General features: G+C 39.5%; 1 protein-coding gene across 3 annotated transcripts in view; it reads right to left on the bottom strand.

The window, feature by feature from the left end:
* Nucleotides 1–26,562, bottom strand: part of DOCK4 (dedicator of cytokinesis 4) — a 431,767-nt gene that overhangs the window by 177,697 nt on the left and 227,508 nt on the right. For all 3 annotated transcript variants that reach the window (XM_059396554.1, XM_059396556.1, XM_059396555.1), the window contains exons 9-12: nucleotides 18,939–19,020; nucleotides 17,597–17,657; nucleotides 13,480–13,612; nucleotides 9,583–9,671 (exon numbers count right to left, since the gene is read on the bottom strand). In XM_059396554.1, the coding sequence (XP_059252537.1) occupies nucleotides 9,583–9,671; nucleotides 13,480–13,612; nucleotides 17,597–17,657; nucleotides 18,939–19,020 (365 nt within the window). The remainder of the gene's footprint in view (nucleotides 1–9,582; nucleotides 9,672–13,479; nucleotides 13,613–17,596; nucleotides 17,658–18,938; nucleotides 19,021–26,562) is intronic.

Raw genomic sequence — 26,562 nt, 5'->3', positions numbered from 1 at the left:
TGGATATACAGATTAATGATTTTCATCGAATTTGGGAAGTTTTCTGCCAGTATGTCTCCAAATACTTTTCCTACTCCTCTCTCTCCTCTCCTTCTGGTACTCCCATTTTGTATATATTGGTATACTTGATGGTATATTTTTTCTGAGGCTCTGTTTGCTTTTTTTCACTCTTTTTTTTAAAGATTTTTTTTATTTATTTGAGAGAAAGAGAGAGACCATTAGAGCAGGGAGGGTCAGAGGGAGAAGCAGAGGGAGGGAGCCCAATGCAGGACTCAATTCCAGGACTCCAGGATCATGACCTGAGCTGCAGGCAGTTGCTTAACCAACTGAGCCACTCAGGCACCTTTCATTCTTTAAAAAACAAACAACAACAACAAAAAACCCCAAACAAACAAAAAAAAACAAAACCCGAAACAAACCAAAAAACCCTTTTCCCAAGTCTCCACTTTCAGGAATTCAAATTTCTCCCTACTCTGTTTCAAATAAAGTCATTTCCTTTCAGGAGGACTTCTGAAATTTTTCTCTTTATGAACTGCCTCTCCCCCCAGCCAAATCTTTGATCCATTGCTCCAGAGTTGAAGATGGGTACAGTGGTCCATTCTTTAGAGTGACACCTCTGCCTCATGGATAAGGGCCTAGACTGGGGCAGTAATCTCTGGTGTTCTCAAGTTGCTGCTCTCTGTGTGGTACCTTCATCCAATGAGCAAGCTGGGGCCCAGGCAACTGATGCCGCAGTATTCTTGGCCTGCTGCTTCTCAGGCAGAGCTATTGTCCCATAAGTGGGGGTTAGGCAGAAGAAGGGAGACCCCCTACCTCACAGCCACTTCTGCCAGAAATTTAGCCTCTGCAATTCAGAGCTAAGGGAGATGAAAAATGCTGGGTGCCTTTACCTCTCAAATCAGAAATGGTATCCCCTGACTGAGAGTTCAGGGAAGAAGGAGTCCCATCTTCTTAGTCACATGTGCCTGGAGAAGAACATCCATCATATGGAGAAAGGTCAGGTGGGAATGAGCAAGTGGGTTGTGGCACTAGTGTCTCCAACTCACTCTCCTTTTATCAAGATTTAGTCTGACTCTTGAATAAGTATCTCTTTATATGCTATATATGCTTGGAAAAACATTCAAATCTTATTTAAATATATGATCTTTACCAGTTACAGCTGGTTCAGCTTAGATTGCATCTATGTAGCCCCTGAAGCTGCTCCTCTGCAGTAAAACTCTAAAAACATTATTTTCTTAAAGATTTACTTATTCTAGAGAAAGAGAGAGAGAGCAAGTGGGGGAGAGACAGAGGGGCAGAATCCTCAAGCAAACACCCTGCTGAGTGCAGAGCCTGACCATGAGATCATGACCTAAGCCAAAACCAAGAGTTGGACACTTAACTGAGTCACCAAGGCACCCCTAAAAACACTATTTCTTTACAGTATTTGCATACATTGTGTTTGGGAGGTAGGAGCTATGGGGGTGGGGCAGGTAGGAACAATTGTTAGGACTTCTAAACTTGAAGTACAAAATCACTAACATCATGAGGTAGCAGCAAAACCTGAAAAAGATGGTTTTACTAGATTCTTTCATAAAATCATCTTCAGTAAAACCTGCTTATTTCTAAAACATTTCGGACCTCATTATTATCAGAGAAAGAATATTTACTTCTATTTCTTCCTATGTGCTTGATTTTACAAAATCAATCAACAGAGTTTTACTTTGGGTACTAGAATATTATATGTGGAGTCTATAAGGTAAGATAATTGACTTTTATTTTATTTTTATTATTATTATTATTTTTTTTTTCTGAGAGAGAGAGAGAGAGAGAGCACACGCACAAGTGGGGTAGGGGCAGAGGGAAAGAGAATCTTAAGCAAGCTTCATGTCCAGCATCATGCTTGACATGGTGTTCGATCTCATGACCCTGAGATAATGACCTGAGCCAAAATCAAGAGTCAGACATTCAACCAACTGAGACACCCAGGCATTGTAAGATAACTGACTTTTAAAATAAATACAGTAAAACTTTCATCTAATGTAGGTCCAACTCAAGGCCAGAGAGAACTTTTAGGAGTAGATCCTGGCTGCATCAAGTAGTAAAACCTTGGTGGGATTAAAGGAGGTATTTACAGAGAGGTCAGAGACAGGGTCTCACAGTCGCTGGGGTGGAGGAAAGAAAGGAAGCCATATGTCTAGCAGGAGCGCTGTCAAGTGAAATAGCACTCTTGGAAAATGACTGAATGAAGCAAAAGTCAGAAGCACAAGGAAGATGCTAGAGTGTCAGAATAAGCCAGATTAGATAAAGAAATAAAATGAGAGCTGTGACAGTACCAAAAGCCTACTAAATGGTGAATTACATGATCAAGGGGCCTAGTTGCTTAAATGCTCTGTTCAGCAGGACCAGATTACTAAAGGACAAGTGTCCTTTAACAACTGTCATCTTGAAATTCTAGACCCTATATTATTAATGTTGCCAATGCTCAAATTTGCGGATGTATCTCATCTTTCAGATATACTTTCAAAGCCAACTTGCAGTAAAAAAAAAAAAAAAAAAAAAAAGAGAGAGAGAAGGAAAAGATAAAGTAAAAGAAAATAAATTTTCTTTCATAATAGTCACACCTCTATTTCTGACTTTCACACCATATTATTCAGTTTTTGAATGTGCCTATTGCTGAATGTTTCCTAAATCAACTTAACTCATAGAGGATGTGATTTTGGCACCACTGAGGATAATCAAACAGTCTGACTCTAGGCTCACCTTCTGATGATCATTTTCATGAGATCTCGGATTAGATAACCCTATCGATTGGGATGGTCTATCATGCAAAAGGTAAAAATATGTGCAAATACTCATGTAATTATAATTGCTAGTCCACAGATTGGCATTTCAAATTTTTGGGAAGACTTTCATGCTTTCTTTAAAGAAGTGTTTAGCCCATGGCTAAGAGTTACAGCAAAAATAAGACCGAAGGAATACATAATAAGCTATGGAACATCAAACTAAAAGAAAGAAGAGACATCTGAAACTGTTTACTTTCAGTGAGTCGTAACCAAAAAAGAAATTTACTGACCAGAAATGAGGGATGGAGGTTTGTACTGGCAGGCAGTGCAAACTGTAACTGTAGGAGTGGATGAGACCATTCAGAGGAAATTCACATTTCCTCCTTAACAGAGGAGAATCTTAACCTTAAAATGTTCTTATGATTCTGGGTAACACTTCAGTGGTATACATAAGGATTCCATCAAGTTTAAGAAGGTTGTTTGTTTTTTTACTGGTATATAATAATAATCATTATCATTAACTTGTAATTTTTTCAAAACACAAAGCACATAGTGAGCCACTGGCTGAAAACAATTTTTTAAAAATGCACAGAGAACATACTATAGGAGTATAACTTAACATCTAATTGTTTTATTCAAATACTTGCTTTTATAACTTGCAAATTTTTTCTACATAGCAAATCCTCCAAATAGTATTGCTAGTGATTATATCTAGATTAGCAAAGTATAAGTAATTTGAAGAATAAAATCAAGCTCTAATCACTACTTCCATTAATTTATAATTTGTTTTTTTTTATACTGCATGAAGCTTTAAAAATACCTTAAAGCATAATTTAATACCATATTTTGAACTCTTTTTTGTTCACTGTCATTAAAAGAGAATGGTTTAGATTAAAGGAAACTGAAAAGATATTACAAATGCATGTCATACAGTCTGGGTTTCTTTTGTCATAAAGGATGTCGAGAAAACTGTCAAAATATGAGTAAGATCTATAGATACGAGAGTTACATCATGTTAATTTCCTGATTGTAATCATTGTGCTTTGGTTATGTTGCCATGTCCTGGAGTAGGCAGAGGGAAAGAGGAATCATGAGTGCAAAATGTTCTCAAACAGTTCAGGGGGAAAATGTATGTGCTGTGTGTGTGATACATATATTTATATTTGTATATGTGTGTGTGTTATATGTATGCTGTATACACACACACACACACACACACACACACATCTATAAACATTAGAAGCACTGAAGCAACCTTAAGAATTATACCAATTCAGGGGCGCCTGGGTAGCTCAGTGGGTTAAAGTCTCTGCCTTCGGCTCAGGTCATGATCTCAGGATCCTGGGATCGAGCCCCACACAGGGCTCTCTGCTCAGGAGGGAGCCTGCTCCCTGCCCTCCCACCTCTCTGCCTACTTGGGATCTCTATTAAATAAATAAGTAAAATCTTTAAAAAAAAAAAAAAAAGAAGAATTATACCAATCCAGTAATGCTATAAATGATTATAGAGAGAGACAGAGCACGATCAAATACGGAGACACGGATAAAGCAAATGTAGTAAAATGTTAACCTTTGAAAAATTAGGAATTCTTTGTACTACTCATGCAAATTTTCTGGAAGGAAATTTAGTTGAAAATAAAAAACCTTGAAAGAATAAAAAAGAGAGCATGGTTTAATAGTCTGGGAATTTCAACAGTGCGCAAAAAGTTCACATCCCACCTTTCTAGCCAACAGGTGGTGCCAATAAGTACCGATTTTCTTTTAAGAATATTAGAAAGTAAAGTTTCTAAATGCAATGTTCAAAAATCAGGAGCACTGATACAGTCGTCAAGAATTCTCGTAGTTCAATAATACTGAATTAAATGACCGCACTGCCCTGTAAGGGTAGGATATTCAACCCCCAGATGCAATCTAACTATCACAAACCTCCTTTTACCTCCACCAAAGAAGGAGCACTGCTCCCTTCCTGCACAGAGTTAAGCAGTTCTCCCTGCATCTATGGGCTCCTCATCTAGGTAATTCCTTTGAATTTTCTGTGGGGGGTTAAAATGTATAGTTGGTAGGAATGCAACTGTGTACACTCATCTTGCGAAGGTTAAAAAGAAAGGAGAAAAAAAAAAAAAGATTGCAGACATTGACCTGACTAGTCAATATGATTTCTTCTAGCTGTGAACTACATGTGCAAACTGCAGGAAATAGGATTTCATAAATACACAGATAATATGAAAGATTTTGAAGTTTCTTTCAGGACATACTGAACCAGAGCCAAGGATTTTTACACAGTTTACTTCAAGTCACAGAACTGAATTTGCTTCAGTAAATCACACTGGCTCAGTCTCAGTGCACATTCCTAGCATTCAATTGCTAATGTCTATTGGAGGTGACATTTATAATAACCATTTGCTCAACAAACCTAAGCCAGGCTCATGTCATGAATATTTTTAGAATTTCAAATTCTTACAATATAACTTTTAGGATTTAAAATTCCCACAGAGCACAACTTTGGAAATTTCAAATTACTCAACCTAACTAAATCTAACCAGAGAGATACATTCATTCAATTATTATTTTTTTCATCTTTAAAAGTTAAAGGGATCACTTGCCATCTTCTCCCAGTTTCTAAACTCAAAGGTAGAGGTTAATGTACCTTTGCAATGTAAGTTTTAGGTTCGAGGGGGATAAAAACCTAGTTAGCTAGACAAACAGTCAAGATTATAACTACAAGAGATAGAGGACATCAATGAAGCATAAAGGGCCTGGAAATTAGCTGGTAGAATTTGTACCCAAAACTAATTCAAAGTTACTCTTTTTTTTTTTTTTCCTCTTTTTTTTAGTACCAGTGACCAAGGAATAGTGGGAGGAAAGCAGGAAAAAAACAATACTTGGTTGAATGCACTCAATTCTCTTGAAAACATCTGACTGCACTGCTTTCATTTAGTCAACAATCCCCTGGTTCAAGGAGAAAACAATGGAAGCCAACATATCTAATAGTTTGAACATTAGGCACCCCAATTTCCATCTTCAATTCTGTGTACCCTTGCTACTTTCACTATTTTGTTTTTAAGGATTTTAAGTAACCTCTATAATCCAAAGTGGGACTCGAACTCATGTTCGCAAGATCAAGAGTTGCACTTCCCCCGCTGTTTTTAAGTAAGGCATTTGAGGGCCTCTCTCCCAATAGCGATGCCAAATAGCTCCTGACTGTCTCTCTTCTTTCTTATAATTGTCTTTCTACAAGGAGAATAGATCAAGGTGACACAGAACAATGGTCCACCAACACTGACAGGTGGAAACGTCACTGGAAAAACCAGAGTGGAAGGCAGAGAGATGCTGGCAGTGGGCAACTGGCTGGGGCTCAGAAGGAAAAGGAGGAGAATGGAGAGGGGTGGTCAGAAGAACAGGAAACCAGGGCTCCCCAGAAGAAGCCAAGTATGGAGAACCTACAGCTGGCTGCCTAGTAATCAAAGTAGCACAGCAGGCGACAAAATGGGAGAATGGATTCTGCCAAAGGTGAAATCCTTTATGCAGGGCTGTGAGTACAATGGCTCCTTCCACACCAAAGATGCAGCAAGTGGTCTGTCGTTTCAGTACGATGGTTGTAAACAGACAAGGGAGCACTCGGAATAAGGTGGTTTAGATGTCACTGACTGGTAGTCTCACTCAGGATTCCACCCAGGATAAGCGGTCCATAGGTCAATGAAACTGGCAAAGCACATGGAATGTGGGGAGCATGTCCACAAACACACACCTGGAACTTCCCCAGGAAATAGAAGGTGCCGCCCGTCCTTCCTGGAAGATTACATTAATCTACATAATTACAAGACAACAGTTAAATTGAAAAGTCCTAGGAAGAGGTATTAGCAATCAAATCAGCAGAGACAAGACGGAAGACACGAAGTAGGAAGACCTGGTGCAAGGATCTAACCCATCAATAATCCACCTATGTCATTCTCAAAGTCTTCATTACGGAGATCAAATCAGGACCCACGGCAAAAATGAAACTGCCTTAAGAAAAAGGTAGAATATTCCAGATGATGGCTCCAAAGAGAGTAAACAGTAATAGCTAACAATGAACAGATACTTAAACGTATCAAGTGTTGTGCTACACGCTTTGCATAGTCTTTCTCCCCAGTAACCCCCAGAAGACGGTATTACTATCGTCCCAGGAAAACTATGATTCAAACCTAGGACATCCGATTTCCACAGGCAAAGCTGGAACCTTGACCTCATAAGATATAGAATCTGGATTCTATATACCTCTCTCTGGAGGTGTACACATCAAAGCCCATCACTGAGACCTTTACCATGATTAAAGAGGCAACTGGGAATCACATCAGAGTCTAGACAATGATATATTCAAATAATCCAAGAACAGAGGAATTTCGTTCCACATGAGGCATAGTAGAAAGAGGAAAGGCTTTGGAGTCCATAGGAGTTGGGGGCAAAAAAATCTATTGGAGCAGGCCAACACATGCTGTCAAGACCGCATCTGTGATGATAAGGAGAGAAGGTAATGCACGAGAAAAAAATCTCAAGGTCAGGGTTAGTTTTACATGTGTTTATTCACATAGGAGGTAACTGCAGGCAAATTAGGAGTAGTGGGACTCCTGGGGAGAGGCATGAAAAGAACTGAAACAAAACCTTTATTTTTTTTCTTAAGGATTTACTTATATATTTGACAGAGAGAGAGAGAGAGAGCACACATGTGTGAGCAAGCATGTCGGTGCGGGCTGGCAGGAAAGGGAGGGACAGAATCTCAAGCAGACTCTGTGCTGAGCAAGGAGCCCAATGTGGGGTTCAATCTCATGACCCTGAGATGGTGACTTGAGACAAAATCAAGAGGTGGATGCTTAACTGACTGAGCCACCTCAGCAACCCTGAACAAAACCTTTAAATCAAGTCCAGGACAGCACTATATAAGAGAAATACAATTGGAGCTACCAATGAAATTAAAAATGTTCTAGTAGCCATGCTAAAAAAGTAAAAAGAAACTTGATTCTAGTAATATATTTTATTTAACCATTATCTCCATAATGATGTCTTTCAACATGTGATCAATATAAAAATTATTAATGGGATATTTTACATTTTCTTTAAAGCACCAAGTTTTCACAATCCAGTATATATTTTATAATGACAGCACACCTCGATCCCAGGGCTGTAAGCCTTCTATCTAGTGCTCAATAGCCACATGGCTAGTGCCCAATGAACTGGACAGCACAGGGTTAGAGGGTAATTAATGATAAAAAACAGTCCATGGTATCACGAAACCCTGAAAGGCTTAGAACGAACCAGGATTTAGCTAGAAGTCTACTGAAGAATATGGGAAAATTAGTGTTAAAAACGTGGTATCTCTGCCATCTTACTGAGGGTACATTTAAATTATATCTTTTGGTCCATACACTAGTGCTATTTTAATTCCACAGAAAAAGGGAAGACAAGTCTACATCCCAGCTTCTAAACTATCTTATCACTTCTGGGGAGCCTGGGTGGCTCATGGGTTAAGTGTCTGCCATCAGCTCAGGTCATGATCATACGGTCCTGGGGTCGAGTCCTATACTGGGCTCTCTGCTCAGTGGGGAGCCTGCTTCTCCCTCCGCCTGCCACTCTCCTTGCTTGTGTTCTCTCTCTCTCTCAAATACATACATAAGATCTTAAAAAAAAATAAAGTGTCTTGTATCTTCATGTTGTGTTCTACTACCACCATCTTTTCCTGATGCTTTAGGGATTTTGCCCTCAACTGCTCAAAGTCTCTTGTTTATTCAGTGGTAGCTAGAGGACTTGGAGAGGAGTAGATAGAACCAAAGCTCCCCCCCCAACTCTTGGGAAAGGGAGGAGAAAATGACCTCATCCCTCATTACAACCTGAATGCTGCCACATGTGTGACTTGTGGATGCTTAGGGCTCTCACTGGACCAAAAAAGTTTTTGTCTGCAGTTACTTCTTCTTTGTGGGCCAGTTTGGCCTAGTAAGATGGGCAGGGTCTGAAAAGAAGGTGGTTTGAGTTTCGATTCTTATTCTAAATTACCAGGCAGGCTGGACTAGAACATAAACATCTACACTCAAGTTACTTTAAAAATGAGTCTTAAAAAAAAACCCAATGCATTCAGTTATCAAATACATTACTTAATTTGAAGTGTTTTTTTTTTTTTTTTTTTTTAATGACAATGAAACCACAAAGCTACCTAGTTTATTTTGCTTCAATATGGGCTGGAAGAGGCGATGGGGAGCAAAGAAGAGTCACCCAGTTTGGTCCTCTGACCAAACTCAAAGACAAATACATAGCACGTATCGTACATAACTTATAATGCTATATACTTCAGTTCCCTTAACAAGTGTGCCTTCATTTTTCTGTAGGTGACACTGCAGTCAACATGGTTCATCTTCCTAGCCAATTTCAACACAGGAACCTGCATGTTTGTTCCCAGCACTGCTCCCAGCTGTAGACAGGGAAGCAGGTTTCTCTTAGACCTCACTGGTCAATTTCCATCCATCAGACCTACTCCACACAACACTCAGGAACCCAGGCATATTTGTCATTTGGGTTTTAATGACTGGTAACAACTTAGAGGCCCCATGACTTGGCATTATTGAACAAATTCAGTTACTCTGCCTTGTTTCAAACCGGAACAGAAGACATTTTTTAAACAGAGTTACAGCTACAAGCCTTCATAGGACAGGGAGACGCACCAGATTGTTCGCTGCACATTTTTAAAGTTATGAAGCAAATGCAGAGAAAAACAAAGGGCAGTTCATTTGCTTCTTACACAGATACCTAAAACAAAAGGCCTGAAATGAAAAGTGGAGGGACACACTCACCTGCATTGGAGCCCGTCAAATTGTAACGTGCATTCAGTTTCTTGATGATGTTCTCATGGATTTGGTACCACTCACTCTCTGTGTTACACCTAGAAAAAATTAACACTCTGTTAAGCTTTGATAATGGATCAGATCAAACAATGACCTTACTAGCACACCTGCTCTTTCTGGAATAACCACCGTATGGTACCTCCTTATATCTCCTTGGGAATGTCCCTAAACTGGTCGGTTTTGGCATAACTGCCCTGTGATGAGCAGGACGCCCATGTCTGGTAAATGCATGACCAGCTACCTCGTGCCAGAAAGAGTTGTGATGAGCTCACAATTTATGAAGTCCTCCTTACCTCAAAATCTCAGAGGATGATGCACACAATGAAAGGCAGTGCAGACCAAAAGTCCTACTCCCTGGATTTGAACCCTATTAACTGAGTTACATCCTTTGGACAAGTTATTTATGCTCCCTGTGCCTTGGTTTCTTCACCTGTGAAAAGGGGGATAATATACTACAATTAAATAAGCGTGGGCCTAGGATAATGCCAGGCATATACTCCATGCTCCATGAATGTAAGTTCTCATTCATGGGTTTCTACCTACTGTAAATAAAGTGTCAGGAACATGATCGAGTTTGGTTAGCATCAGGACATAGCAAAACAAGCAAAATGTAACTGAGGTTAACACAACTTGCAAGGGGGTCATTCAAATTGTCCCTTGCATTAAAGAGTAATCAAAGTTCCCCAGCTTTTCCTCTTCTGGGCAAAAGGGCATCTTTCTATCTTCTTACTCTCACAGCCATCTGTACCTTGTTCTTTCAGCTCTTGTCACTTGCTAGCTCATGCCATCTTTGTTAAACATGCTATAGTTCACCTAGTTAACTTTTAAGGTCCTTGAGGAATGGATCTAGGACCTGTTGATATGTGTCCCCTTTGGGACTTTGAACATTATGGGTGCTTAAAAAGCACACAATGGATTAATGAATGGATGGATGTCCCCTTATTTGGCAATTCCTGATGGCTCCTAAATATTGAGGCTGGTCATCCTTCCTTACTGCGTGACTGTCCCGGTTGGGGGTGGGGGAAAGCCTCCCTCATTTGAGTATGTTTGTAAATCACAACTAACTTTTATCAACCACATATTCTCCCTCCCAAGGGTCCTGAATATGAAGATTCTATATACTATTGGTCAAAACGCTCCACAGTAGATTCCTTTTCCTTGTGATCTCATCTGTAGCTGACAGTTCACAATTTGACTACATATTTATTTCATCACCATATGCTTTTCCAGGATGAACACGATGAAGGTCATTTTTGGGCCACTTAACAATAGGGTACCAGACGGTGCACTGAATCTTAGAAGGCAAGGAAATTAAGATGAAATGAAACCATCCCACCTGTTCAGCTGCAGGACAACAAATTGCCATTTAGTATATTCTGCCTCTAGTTTTCTTATTTCAGCTCAGTGGGGAAGGAAGAGATGGCCTGCTTCCTATTAGTGAAGCGACTCCAGAATTCATTCTTTTAACCTACAGAACTCCATGCAAAATCAAGCTCAAGTATGTGACTGAAATAGCTTCCGGGCTCACATGAGGTATTTGTTACTGCTCCATATTTGAGACCCAGATGGGTTAGGGATTCGGTCACACTAACAAACAGAAATTTCTTCCAAATTGTTTCTAACAGGCACTTCCTTAAAATGTTCTACTAAAATCACACTTTAGTCTTAACCCACAGTGACTGTTTGGATCGGCTGGCATGCTTCCTGAAACAGATTCATAATTTGCTGAACTGGCATTTTTAAGGGGATCTCTTCTCCAGCAAGAATCATCTAAAACCTTATTTGATGCTTATAAAAAAACAGACAATAACAAGCATAAAGAGCACCACAATTTATTGTTATGTGAGGGAGCGTCTCCCATAGGCAGAGCTGGATTTCATGGGTCTTCTTCAGCAGGCTGCATAATGAGGGGGAGGATGTGACCATCGGTCCTGTTTTCCCAAAGGCAAGACAGAGTGCTTGCTACACATGCCTGAGACTGTTTATAAAGAATTCTAGTTTTCTTAAAAAGCAAGGCCACACAATAGCATCATTATCACATTACTGGATGGTGGTAGTTTTCTTAAAAAGCAAGGCCACACAATAGCATCATTATCACACTACTGGATGGTGGTGAACACCCAAAAGCTTAGGATCTTTGACATCTCAAATTCTGGAGTCAGTCCTAACTTCAAATCTGGTTCCTGTTCTTATGAACCCGGTGACTTGGGGCATCATCTAGCTTCTCTGTCCCTTTACGTGGAAATCAGAGCCAACAGCACCTGCTTCATGGGTATGTTGTGGGGATAAAGTCACATGATACATGGAAAATGCTTAACACAGTTCCTCACACGTAGTAAGCACACTATAAATGGTGGCCATTCTCCCCAGAATTATTTCAAAACCACTGCATTTAATGATCATCAGGAGAGTTTGGAAAGAGGATTATCATGGAAATTGAGGGCCACCACATGATAAAAAGAGTAGTGAGTTTTACTACCTGCTAGTTTCACCCAAAGTTTGCAAGTTAAAATCAAGGTCACAGATTTTATCCCTCTTAAAAGAGAACAGACAGAATTGCTGGTCCTAAACCACAGGCTACAGACAAATCTTTGTCAACTAATTAGCAAATATGTGGCATAGGTCCCAGGGGCACTGGGTGGAGAATGGATAAATCCATGAAACCCTCCAGCAGTGGTCAAAATCAATTTGAAGTCTATGTCCTACAGGCAGTGGGCCACTCATATGAACCCAACATAGGAAAACTATTGGCATATGTTGGGTTTATCAGCTCCACAGACAGAAATGAAACTCAAACAAGCTCGCTCATGGAGGTGGCCAGCCGTATGGTCTCCAAACAAGAATGAGCCCACACCCCTACCCATTCCCTCAACCCAGAGTGAAGGAATTACAGTATGGCAACTCTCAATTTTCAAACCTCTGGGGAGATGCTCAGGGCAGGGTGGTCTGAAACCATGTGCATTTAAAAAAAATCAACCAACTGATTTGGAGTACATAAAGTGATTTTCTTAGTGGAGTGCCAGAAGTTAAATATCTCCCCACAACATCAACAACAACAACAACAACAACAAAGAATATTGAAGTCCTAATCTCTAGTACCTCAGAATGTGACCTTATTTGGACACAGGGCCTCTACAGAAGTAATCAAGTTAAAATCAGGTCACTGGGGTAGGGTTCCAACTTAATATAACCATGCCCTCATAACAGGTGGAAATATGGACACAGAGATGAAGGCAATGCTGGGCAGTATCACAGAACACTGAAAACAACCAGAAACCACCAGAAACTAGGAGAGAAAGGCACAGAATAGACTGTCTGTCCCAGCTCTCAGAAGCTATCAATCAAGCCACCACCCTGACCGAGGACTTGCCACCTCCAGAACTGAGAAAATCACCTCCTGTGGCTTAAGCCTCCCTCCTCTTCCTGGCACTTTGTTGGGCAGAGCTAACAAACTCATAATACATGAAAGAAAAGGGAAATCACCTACTTGCCCCTTCTGTTCCGAGTTCTAATTAGTTTGTGTTAAAAACTATGTCCGTTTTCCAAGAACAAATGAACTGAGGGTAAGGACAGGTTCGGTTCTTATATTCAGAGGCGGTATTCTGTGACATGGATGGTCCAGCCCACGCTAATGTGTTTGTTTTCTTGGGTTCTTGATTTCACAGTTCCTCTGACTGCTGAACGGGCTCGCCCGTGGCAAGTCTCCACATTGAGTTTGGGAGGGGTGGCTCATGAACTCAACCCCGCCCCCTGTTCTCCCATGACCCCCTTGGAGTGACCTTCACCACATGGCATCCACACGTGCCCCCACTCCCGCCCCAGCCCATCCATGGGCGTGCTTCTTACATGTACACCTTCAGGATGAGGTCATCTTTTGTATCTCCAGTCAGAAGGTCGGCAATGCTAAGAACTGCACAGCCAAAGGGTCGCCGGTACTGGGTGCTACAGGCATTCTTTTTCTCTCCTGCTCCCATTCGACCTGTTCAATGGAAAAGCAAACATAACCCATGCAGCCACTCGACCAGTGCACCTTCAGCGGATACAGAGACCCTAACCAATGGAACTGGGCAATGAAAGGGTGCAGAAGATGTTGCTTCAGTTCTTGACTCTCCTTTCCAGGCACCTTGTTGTGTGACCTCGGGCTCATCGATGAAACTCTGGGCACCAGCTGTCACCAACGAAACATGGAGACTGGAGCTGATCCTCTGTTTGGGAACCCTTCCCCAAGGATTCATGAAGACAACCCAGGAGGTCTGGGTCAATAAATGCCAATAATGGTGCCATTTCATTTTTCTATTTTTGAGAAAAGTTCCATACTTAAAGAACTATTTCAAATATTTCACCTTTGAAAGGAAGCAATGTGAGATTCCCTGAAGCTAAAACAAGTAAGCAAAGATGATCAAATGAGTGTGCAGGTCCCTTTCCTGACCCAGGGCTCAGGCTGATTAGAATTCAGCCAATGGCTAAAATCTCCTGGGATGCTTTTCACTCTGACACAGTTTCATCTTGTTTCAATTGTTATATATTTTTAAGTATGTTATGGAGATACTGTTTTAATTTATTATTATATTTGCCAATGGATAATTTTGAAGACAGAAAGCAGATAGGATTCTGAAGCTGAAACATAATAAGTTAATGTGAGGAAAAATAATGAAAAAATATGCAAATCTGTTTTCAGATGCTTGGCAACGAACGGGTATAGAAGTTGTTTTCCATCTGAGCAAAATTCTCCTATAGCACATCTAGAGGACTCCAGCACTTCCCAAAGCCGATGGTAAAGGAGTACCACAGAAAAGCAAGGCGGGGGGGGGGGGGGGGGGCAATATCTAACTGGCTTTTATTTATCAGTAATACAGTAAAATTACCCCACCAATGCATCATTTTTAGGGAAATGCTTACAAATAGCATGAAAACATCTCATTTTATCAATTAGACTCAAAACTAGAAAACAGGCCAGTTGCTCCTTAGATATACAAAATTTAAAAAATCACATTTTCATGACCTTATGCTTTAATATGTAGCTAAATTTCAACCCACGTTTTAACATAAATTACACTGGCAAATCAAACACTGTCCTGTCATACTTGAATTTAACAACCAATTATACTTTACTCACAAAAGTCACAAATTTAAAACTCTGATCACTTGTGAAAGGGGGGAAAGAAGTCTACGGTATCTCTATTTTAATTATTATTACAGATTGCATTAGGATGAAATGTATCCTCCTATCTCTACCAACATCACAATTTATGTTTCTTGCTTAATCATTCCCTGGTAAATGCAAGACAACAGAATGACTGGAAGATTCCCAAGTGGAGTATTTCAAAAATCACTTAACATCACACAAGAAATTTAGTTGTAAAAAATAAAAACAAAACCCCTGAAACTCTCATCATGATTACTTCCACGGACTCCTCTAGCTCTAAATTCCCAGAAGTTTAGGCAGGGCAGGCCTAGCACCCTGATTTTTTTTTACCCCCTTTGGCTAGAACTGCAGGTGTCTGGGGGGAGGACAGCCCCATACAGGGGTGCAGGCAGCCATCCCCTGCAACTTGAGAAGGCGGCAGGGAGGTTCCAGTCCCTCTCTGATCGCTGGGCTAGGCCCTCACACCCCTCATGTCCTCAGATCCTCAATTTCAAGTTTTCTTTCTTATGTCGGCAGGCACCACTCTTTGGATACCAAAACCATGGTCAGGTCCTGTGCTGCAAAGACTACTTGATGCCAGGCCTGGCGTTCCCCATTCTAGAATTAATAAAAGTTCACAGTTCTGGTCAGATTTCCAGGAAAATTCTCAAAGCAGAAAGGAAGGTAGGCATAGGGAAGGTTAAAAAATATTTAGTAATATTTAGCAAACAGTGTTAGCTACCAACTAAAAGCCAAAAGGAGAAACAGAGAGGTAGTAAAACCTTGAGTAGGGTGGCCAGGAGGATATGGAACTATTTATTTCTCTTTTTTTCCACATCCTCCTCTGAACAATCAAAGATCCAGGCTCAGTTTCTGAGGCAAGGTGCCATTGCTCCCGTTCTCTGCAGCCAGTGAGGGTCAGCATGCCCTTTTCTTACTAAAGCAGATACAAGGGACATTCTAGAAGAAGAGGTATCTGTCCCTGATAGACAAGAATCCTCTGCTCCTTAATTTCATTGCAGCAGACGAAGCCTTGCCCTTTCTCAGAGTTTCTTACCTTTAATCTAATTTCTTCCCAGTCTCAAAGTGTCAAAACAGTAAAAGGGACCCGATCATCAGGCAACTCTTGCAGTAATCTCAGTGTCAAGCTGAGACCAAAGCTCAGGGGCAGAAATGGGTAACAGGTAATTTCCGATTCAACGTTCATTCTGGTGGCTTAATGATCATAAAAATCTTAGGAAAAAAATGCAATTACTAATCTAATGCCGCCTATTTGAAAGGCAGCTGTGTGACTGGTAACATGCACATGGCTTCCGAGGCAGTAGGGGCCTCCAGGCCCTGGGCGAGCAGGGCCTGGAGCCTCCCTGCCACATGTGTTTCTACCACCCAAAACCTACACATATCTTCTAGAAAGTTCTGAAAGCAAAAGGAGTTTTTTCTCTTGATACTGTAGAAGATTACATTCAATGCAGCATTCACATGAAGGCATCTAAAACCACATTTTACATGAACAAACGGCATTATGAATTTGAATGAAAAGAACACACTCTCAAAGAATTATCTAACAAACTGCCCCCAGCCCCTCTGGGAGCCTAAAAGCTTTCTCTCATAAATAGTCAGCAGCACACATTCCAACTTTCTCAATATTTTTAAAGATTCTTTCTAATTTTTTCCCCATATATACTCACTTATAAGAAGAAAATTAAAATGAAAAAGTTTACTTCTTTTTCTTTTTATTTCAACAGCCCCTCAAATCAAAAAAGAGCATACAATGAAACTGGGTTTTCAGAACTGACTTTTATAAGAAAAAATATATGGAAAATCCATGTTAGGATGGCAACGTGTTTTTATAGTCTCTCTCAGTACACAATACGGCTATCAGATGCAAAAGAGAAAAGACTATAGAAATAAAAGTCACTATGCAGGACTGCATGGCAAGACATGACTATGGGGTAGAAGTATTCCCAAGCAAAGAATGGAGCACAGGCAGTGAACAAGTGGGAACCAGTTCCCAGTATCAGCTGGTTAGCTTTAATAGAAAAATGGTGTAGGATATGTCATACTTCATCGTACCTAGCACCTCTGCCATAAACTACCTGCTTTTAGGGGCATTTTATGAGTAAAAACAAGTGAACTTATTCTGGCTCTGTTGTGCAAGTTCAGTGTGGAACACCCAAAGTGTGCTCTGCAAGATCTTAATAACTGTTACATTTATTACATAATAAATGTTACATTATGCAAATGTTTCCATGGTCAAATCGAATTTGGAGAAAACTAGGGCCAACAAAGTCAGAGAAGCATTTTAATATTTCCCTGGAGGACTTCTGAGACCCTTTAATGAGCTGATGATATTATAAAAGTGGAAAAAATATATAGCATTCAGGGTTTCATAACCCTTTACTTGTCTAGCACTTTTTGCAATAATGCTCTGTAGCATTCTGCACTTTGGAAAATGCCAATTAGTATATAAAATTTTCATAAACTTGTAGGAAATCCAGATCCTAAAGAAGTTTAATTGATGCTGTTAACAGAAATTAGAATTTAAAAAGACAAATAAGAAATTTTGAGTCAAATATGTTTATGGAGTCCGATAAAAACAAAGCACAACAAACTACCTAATGACTTCTATGGGAAGAAAACAAAGTCTATGCATGAGGAAGACATCCGTGAGTTTGGGGAGGCATGGGAACAATCCCAAATGTGGTGATTCTCAGACTCCAAACTGGCTTTCACTGTTTTCTGATCCAGACAGCAAAGAGATCACACCAACACAGAGACCTTTCAGCATTTCTCCCCCTGTTCTATCACACCTATCACACCGGCAAGTGTTAGACTTACCAATTCGGATAATGTGCACAGTGATATAGACGTCCCTTCTTAGCTCACTGCTACCTAAATCCTATCAAAAAAAAAAAGTGGGATTATTTTAAAACTCACAAGTTATATAGAATTATTAAAGGTCATAGCACATTAGTTCTACAATTAACAGAAGACAAAGATAATGCAGACATTCTTAATGGAATTTTGTAACAGAAGCATATAATTCAAATCCTGTTCTAAAAATACCACTTGATCAAATTAACACTCTTAGTCTATGGATGTCAAATGATGCTTAAAAGAAAAAAAAAAAGGCCCATTCTATGATAGCCAAATTATGGAAATAGCCCACGTATCCACTGACAGATAAATGGATAAAGATGTGAGACACACATGCACACACACACACGAAATGGAGTATTGATGGAGTATTAGCCAGCCATAAAAAGAACAAAATCTTGCCATTTGCAAAGACAGGGATAGGGCTAGACAGTATTATGCTAAGCAAAATAAGTCAGAGAAAGACAAATACCACATTTTACTCCTATGTGGAATTTAAGAGACAAAACAAATGAGCAAAGGGAAAAAGAGAGAGACACCAAGAAACAGACTCTTAACTACAGAAAACAACTGATGGTTATCAGAGGGGAGCTGGGGGGGATGGGTTAAATAAATGATGCGGATTAAGGAGTACATTTGTGGTGATGAGCACTGGGTGATGTATGGAAGTGCTGGATCACTATACTGTCCTCCTGAAACTAATATTACACTGTGTTAACTAACTGGAATTTAAATAAAAACTTAATAAAATAAAAATACCACTACAAGTTTACAGGGTAAGTCTACTGATGTCAAATAATACATTAAAGAAAAAGTCTTTTTTAAATTTCTCACTCAATCATTCTTTAACCATTTAATTAAGTACATCCTAAATGCTCTATGTCATGCAGAGTGTAACAGGCTCCAACATAAACCAAAGGAACACAGATGTGTGTATGAATGGTGGTATTCAAGATTCTGGTCACTAACTGTACTTCAGTGTGTTTGTTTTGTTTTGTTTTTGTCAAGCACTTATACTTTATTTTATGGTTTACATTATCACGTTCAATTAGCCAACATATAATATAGCAATAGTTTCTGAGGTAGGGTTCCATGATTCATTAGTTGTGTATAACACCCAGTGCTTATCACAGCACATGTCTTCCATAATACCCAGGCCCGCAGCCCTGCCCTCCTGTACTGTGAGTGTTATTTACAAAGGTTAAGGGAAGTCACTATGTTCTCTCACAATAATTTATTTCCTCAAGAAACATGAAGTACAGCTGGAAAAATCCGCCTCCGAGAAGAAACAAGATCCACCTACCACAAAGAGAGAGCAATGTCGTTCTGGTTTATCTGGGGCTTTGGGAAGTCCATTTCTATTCAGCCTCAGGAAAAATCTCTCACTACAAGAGAAAAAAAGTTTAATATACTGAAAATTATTTAATATCTAAGGACTTATCACTCTTCTATTTATTCTTAATCTTAAAAGGTAAACTCAAAACATATTAGGTCCTTCATCTGATGTCAAACTGCTATTGTAAATTAGAAGCACACCCAAGACAATAAACATTTACTTCACTTCTGACAATACTGGCAAATCAGCAAGAGCAGAAAACATAAATATCTATGCAAACAAAAAGATTAACCTTTAAAAGAACAGGTTTCTATATCAGTGATACCACATTCTTACTATTCCAAAAAGTGGAACTAAGTAAGTGCAGGAAAGGAAAAAAACGGACCTACCATGTTTTGTGTGTTTGTACCTAAGAGTATTGTTTTTCATGTTGTGTGTCATGTATTTAATGAACATCATACAAGGAGTGGTAACCATCAAGCAGAAGGCTTAATATTTTATGCTCTTATAAATATATCATCTATAGCACCAAGAGAAGGTCCAAGAAATGAAACCTGAATTTGCGCTGGTTCATGAAGAAAAAGGAGACCTTAAATTCCCCACAGAACTTGCATATGAAAATACAGGGTCACCATATTAAAAACAAACACAAATACTATTGATCAGCTACTAATTCAAATCAATATATTTGGGGATGTCATTTAGATCCAAGGTAATGTTACCCATTTATATTCAAATATACCCATTTATATTCAAATAAACAGAAAAATAAGTAAGTAAAATAGAAAGAATATCAACCAGAGAAAAATGAATGTACCAGCAACCATGAGCTTCTGAATTTCAATATCCTCGTGCCTATGACAGAATCAAATGGCTGCCCACCTCAGGGAGGAAACACAGCCAACACCTACAGGATGCAGGACCAGGGTATTAGCACACAGTGTGGCCAAGGTTAGATTTGCTTTAGGCTGAGGACCAAGCAGGGAAAGAGAGTGTGGGGCGTTAGTGAGGCTCGGACTAACTCACCATGCTGATTCACCACTCCACCCTTGCCTTAAATACTGGCTCTGTCAACGCAAATCTCCCTTGTCTCGTGCAGGAGAAGAAATAAGAGCCATAACCACATCTCTAAGGAAGCATATGGATAAGAATTTATGACTGTTTTGGAACATTTTTATTCTCTTTTGTGATTTAAACCTAGATAGATACACGTAACAGATTCAACTACCTGGCTTACCATGTTTTTCTTTATTCTTACATGATACCTATTCCTGCCCTCTGATATGAGAAAGGGCAACCAATGTACGTTTCTGGGGGGTCATCCCATACCTATTATCTGTGGGGTTTGGGGGTATTTTTCCAGAGAGCAGTGGCTGACGAGGTCTGAGTGATGAGAATACAAATTGTTGCGAGAATTCTCAAGTGAAGCTAATGTTCCCACATGCTACAATTCTGAAGGCCAGTCTGGGAATGAAAGATCCAAAAGGATGCAGAGTTAAATTTCTATTACCCAACCGTCATTTACTATACTTCAAGGAGGACTGTAAGCTTTCTTCACAGCAGAAGAAAATTCACTACTATTTCAAATTTAAGATATGCTTGAAGTAAATGTGTAAAAATTCATCTTCAGATAAATGAATGATACTTAAATAATCATACTAGGTAATACTATTTTTGTTAAGAAGTCACCATTTGATGGCCACTCTGCTAAGGACTTAATGGGAATTGATTCATTTAATCCTCATTATGCCCTTATAAAGACAGAACTACTATTATACCCATTTTATAGACGGGGAAACTGAGAAATAGTAAATTATATTGTCCAAGATCACAGATCCGGTGCACGCCTGAGAATTGATTCTATCCCATGTGTTAATTCAAAACCTTTGTACTTCAAATGAATGCTATAAGGTTAGTCTTTTCTCTGCTTTATAGAAATAAAGAGAAAATATTTCCAGAATATTGAGATAAGAGAGAAGCCGTCCATCTGTTTGGGACACCCACTGATTTGGTCAAGGCTGGTCCTAAGAGTACAGGGTCACTCTCCCCACACCCTTCTTGGCCTCATGGGAATGAAAGCAGCAGAAATATATTTTAGCAGGTTTCAAAGCAGTCCCTGGCTTAAAATAGTTCCTTGGTAATTTGTTCAAGGAAACATACCTAGAAAAATAAATAGGAAAATAGAATTATTTTATTAAACAAATGCAGAGCTCCAAAATGATTTAAGAATTTGGCTTTAGTTAATCGACTCTCTTGAGATTTAAGACTGGAATTTGGTTTTGCGTCTTAGTCATCAAAGAATGTTTATGGATTATACTTTAGCCCCAAACACAGGCAATGTGACCATTTTCCCCTCTTCTGTACCACAGACAGCATCTGCTACTTTATATTTTTATATATTGTTGAGATGCACTTATGTTTGAGGTTCCTCTTTATCCCTACTGGAATGTTTACATCATATTGACCTTTATCTTCTGGTGGGCCAGTCTAAAATAATGAATACCAATAAGATAATATACAAAAGTCAACAAGGCATTCTAGATATGAAAACCTTAACTTTAATACTGATATAAAATACCACTCCATATTTGCAAGCTTCATCAATATTCTGGTAAAGTCATGTTTCCTAAAGTATTCTATTTCAGAAAGAGATTCCTTTTGCTCTGTCACTATTTTAATTTCACCAGTCTAGACAGAATCCTGATTATGCAAGTATTATACTATATCATATCCTGTTTCAGAAAGAATATCAATATGTACTAAGCCAATGACATATCCCCTCGCTGAAGCATGCCTTAAGGGGAGATAAAAATAGACTGACAAAGGGTACTACGGAAAAATAACTCAAGTGCAATTTAAAAAAAAAAACAACAGACTTCTATTGGGGTGCCTGGTTGGCTCAGTGGGTTAAGCCTCTGCCTTCGGCTCAGATCATGGTCTTGGAGTCCTGGGATCGAGTCCCGCATCAGGCTCTCTGCTCAGAAGACAGCTTGCTTCCCCCTTTCTCTCTGCCTGCCTCTCTGCCTACTTGTGATCTCTCTCTCTCTCTCTGTCAAATAAATAAATAACATCTTAAAAAACAAATACAGATTTCTATTAAAAGGGAAAAGAAAAATCTTTGTGGCCAATTTAAAAAAAAATCTTATTTAGTTAATGACAAGTCATTACACAAACTCAAATCTCAAATCAAGTTCTCTTTAGCTTTGGTAATACAGGACCTATTTAACCAGTAAATGGTTTCAGAGGTAAGAAGATGACCTATAGGAAAACATTTCAGAATCTTTGAATTACAAATAAATATCCCGCCACCCCATCCCCACCCCAAGTTTGGACAATACCAAAACGTATGTCTTGAAGGCCGGGGGAGAAAAACTGAACAAATCACCGACGTCGCACTCTGGTACATCTTCTACAATTCTCTCACAAACTTTTGTGGCCACGCACAAAGGCATTTTTGAGACTCACTCTAAGGAAAAGGGTGGCTTCTCCAATTAGAAAACACAGTTGGTTTTTGTGAGCTTAAAAAGAGTCATTTTTGACGTGGTAAGATGTGAATATCTCAATTACATCGTTTACATTTTTTTCCTAATCATAACAGGTGTATGTGTTCCTTGCTAATACACTGTCAAGAACGAGAGTATGGGGTGATCATCATTAACCTTTACATCCCCAGCTGCTAGCCGATGACCTGGTACTTCCTCAGTGGTTAATTAAAGACTGAACAGATATAATCTTTTAGAAAAAAAATACAACACAATCCCAATAAGTGAGGAGATTTATTTGCATTCCTAAGTTTCCCTCTCTTCCCCATAATGTCCTTTACTTTATGGTGAGAAATACATGAAATTCTCCAAAGAGACATTTCAATCAAGGGCACCTCCCCACCAGATGTGAGAGTCACCTAAATAACTTCATGGCACCCCATATTTTAGATCATGCTTCTAGCCTTGTCCCCGTGTACATTTTATATCTTTGTTATATTAAACATATAGTGATGGAAAAATCTACAGTGAAATTATATATTTCCAAATGAGAATACTGTGTCCTTGATCACTAAGGAATAAGTAAATAGAAACAACTCCAGAAACACTGAGAAATGTGAGCTGATATTACCAGCCAGGAAAAAAAAACAATCCTCATTTGACTTTGCCATATACTACCATGTTCTCCCAGAGGGAACTTCTGAGAGAAATTTGGTGCCCACCTGAATTCCATGTGTAAGCCATTATAAATCATTTTATATTATAAATCAACAAAGACAGATTCTTTCTTTTTGGAAATAAAGCATAAAAAAAAAACAACCCATAATTACTTATTATCTATGACTTGCCTTCTTCTAACAAGGATTTAAGGAAACCAAGATAATGAAATAAGAGTGTAAACAAGCATCCCCATCCTGGGCCCAAAAGAAAAATTGTACAAGTAAATATTACCCTGTGCTGGGTACCATGACTTACACTTCACATGGATTTTCTCACTTACTTCTCACAACCACCCCATGTGGTAGGAACCACCTCCAACCCTACTTTGCATATGGGGAATCTGGGGCTGGGAGGTATTAGGTAAATTGGCCAAACTTGCATGATCAGCAAGGGTGCAGCCAGGAAATCAATTATTCAGGGCCTGAATCCAGAATCTCGGGTCTTAACCACAATACTAAGCAGTAAGTAAAAGAACAGATTATCGTGAACAAAGCAGAGTAAGACTAACCATGTCATATGAACAGAGGGTTGGTATTGTGAATATTTTCAATAAAATAAAAAATAATAACGAAAACGCATGAAACTGAAAATAAATGACTGACTGACAGAATGAATGAATGAATCAAGCCAGCCAGAAATGTATCTGTATTTAGGGAGTTTACATCTGTGTGCCTGCTCAGTTGTGCCACCGCATTCCGACGTACTCAAAAAGATCTCTGATAATGAAGAGTGTTATTTCCATGCATATCTGGATAGAAAAGTTCTTACCCATGGTCAGATCATGTGGGGTGTGCAGTGGGGATGTGGGGCCCTCTGATGGCTTCTGTTCCCATTCTCAGCAGGACAGGATGTTCCTTCTTCCTGTCCCTCTGCCTAACACAGCCACAGAGAAGCAGTCGCCCTTCTGTAGGAAAGGCCTTGCCTAGGGTCTTGGAGGCCTGCAGGCCAGATGTGGGAGAGGGCTCCCAGACTTCTGAGTCATCCTATCAAGTGCCTCTCCCATAGGGTGTTCCTAGGATAAGCAGTTGGCTTCAAAGAGCAATGCACCTGAAGTTAGGACTGGCCAATGCCAAGGAGATTTTTCTCTTTCTCTGTATGATTCATGTTTACCTCTCTATAGTTCCCAACTCGTAAGAAGCAAAACTGCCTGGTGATCTCAGGAATGTGAAAATTACACAAGCTGTACTTCGTCCAAAACCATATGAGTGGGGAATATCTTGAGTTAGAACATGTGATGTGAAAGATTAGTAGCCTAGACCGACCAATCTATAGAAAATTATAAAGAATTTTTCTAAAATCACTTGAACAGTTAACTCATTAAAATAAATAGAGGACCCCCAAGAGTAACAGTAGCAGACGAGAGAAAACATTAAGATGCTCATGTTCTGGTAAACTAATCAGAAAAACCCTGAACAGTCTGGTTCTTTTACACTCACACTTTAAGAAACCATCTGACCAACAACTGCCCATGTAGTGCCTTTGAAAATGCGAAGTCACTTGTTTTACAGTTAACTTTGCCATGTGTAAGGATAACAATATCTACTCTATGATGAGCAGAAGCAAAGGGAGGTGCGCCAGGAGCCAAGGCGGAAACAGTGGGAGCGAGAGGACAAAGGGAAGAGTGAGGAGCCATGAGTGGGTGTCTCAGCTGTACTCACCCCAGAGCCGTGAGCCACAAGGCAAGAGAATGCAAACATAAGGTGATTTCATGCTTCTATTTCACTGCTTCTGCATTTTGTCACATGCTTTCTGACTGATGAACAGTATAAGATGCTGCCAACAGCCTGAGGGAGCTGTTACCATGTTCTTTCCTAGAACAAGTGGCAAAGGGCAACTGAAAACAGGAAGGCCCAAGCTACTTTCTAAATGTGGACTAATGCCCCCCATGGGCTGGTGCTACCACGGTTCAGGCAAGACTCTGGGGAGGTGGGTGGAGGCTGGGCTGGCCACTGGACCAAGGGCTTCAGTGCTCACCATGGCACAGAGGAAAAATGAAAGGAATGCTCAGTGGGAAACAGAGACACTTGCCCGCCTTATCCTCTGGGGGCTCCTAACACAGGTGCACACAACATGCTCTTGGGAGCTGTATAAAACCCAGGCCCTCCCCTGGACATCCTGACTTACTAGGTCAGGATGAATCTAAAAACTCCCTGCATGTTTAAAAGTCCAGTTATGTGTAAGGACCACTGTTTTGACCTAAATATACAGGCCCTAATGAGTTAGAACTGCTGTCTGTCTTTTACAAGAGTCACATATACCAGAAAACAGGCAATGCACGCCCGTACCTTCAGGCCAAAGACTTTTCACTGTTCTTCTCCCAACCACATAACCAGACAAGGGACAGTTTCTCCTTGGCAATAAATGAAAGTAACTCTTCGAGCAAGACTTCCTAAATAAAGCTATTAATGGGCTTTCTAAGTTTAAAACTAAAGCAACCTTAGGGTCATGAGCTTTTTTCTGATTACAGGGAAATGGAAAGAGAGTGATTGTCGCTACCAAGGTTTCTGGAGTTCACCTAGAGAGAAGACAGAGTCTTCAGTTTTCTGTTTTTAATAGTAATGTCCATGCCCAGATTCACCCTAAAAATATTTGACGGTGAGAGACTAAGCAACCAACTGATGTGATGGCTTTGTCAGCAAAGGATTCTTCAGTTGAATGAGACAAGGGGAGATTATTTTTTAAACTAATAGTCAAATCTATTGCGAATGTTGAACATCATGCTGATTCTTACTACTTAAGATGACTGAAAAGCATTTCATGCTATTTTTTCTTTCAGAGAATAAAGCTATCTGAATCGAAACTCTTCCTAGAATAGTATAACTCAACGAAAAAAGAAATTCCATGCTTTTTAAAATTATAAATAAGTAATATACATATCATCTGCCATTTCATATTGCCTGTGCTATCCATCACTGACTGATGAATTTTAAAAAATGATTGCATTGACTGATTTAAGAAAAATAGTAATGACTATAAGTTCAAAAGACTTGAGACTCCAGAAATCCCAAGGTTGAATTCAAGCAAATCCTTAGAAATAGCTATACTATTTGAGCAACTCAGGGAAATACTTTTCTGCACCATCTCTAGAGAACTCATTAAGAATTTCAATAGAAAACCAGTTTCTCAGAGAAGTAAAAAAAAGTAGGCAATGATAGGATCTTGTCAACAGAAACAGGAACCATGAAATAAGAAGGCCTATATAGGCAGAATATCTTATGCTTATTCTTCTGTGAATTTACATAATTTGATCATTATAAATATTGTATATTTGACACACCACAAGGGAGGAAACACTCCAGTCGATGCACGGTAATTATTCTGACCTTTCTAACAATGTCTCTTTGTTAGGGAAAGCATCTGTAATAAGAAATCTTGAAAATAGAGCAACC

The sequence above is a fragment of the Mustela nigripes genome, chromosome 4 (assembly GCF_022355385.1).
Source record: "Mustela nigripes isolate SB6536 chromosome 4, MUSNIG.SB6536, whole genome shotgun sequence".
In the NCBI taxonomy this organism is placed as follows: Eukaryota; Metazoa; Chordata; class Mammalia; order Carnivora; family Mustelidae; genus Mustela; species Mustela nigripes.
This window is presented reverse-complemented; position numbering and strand designations above follow the sequence as displayed.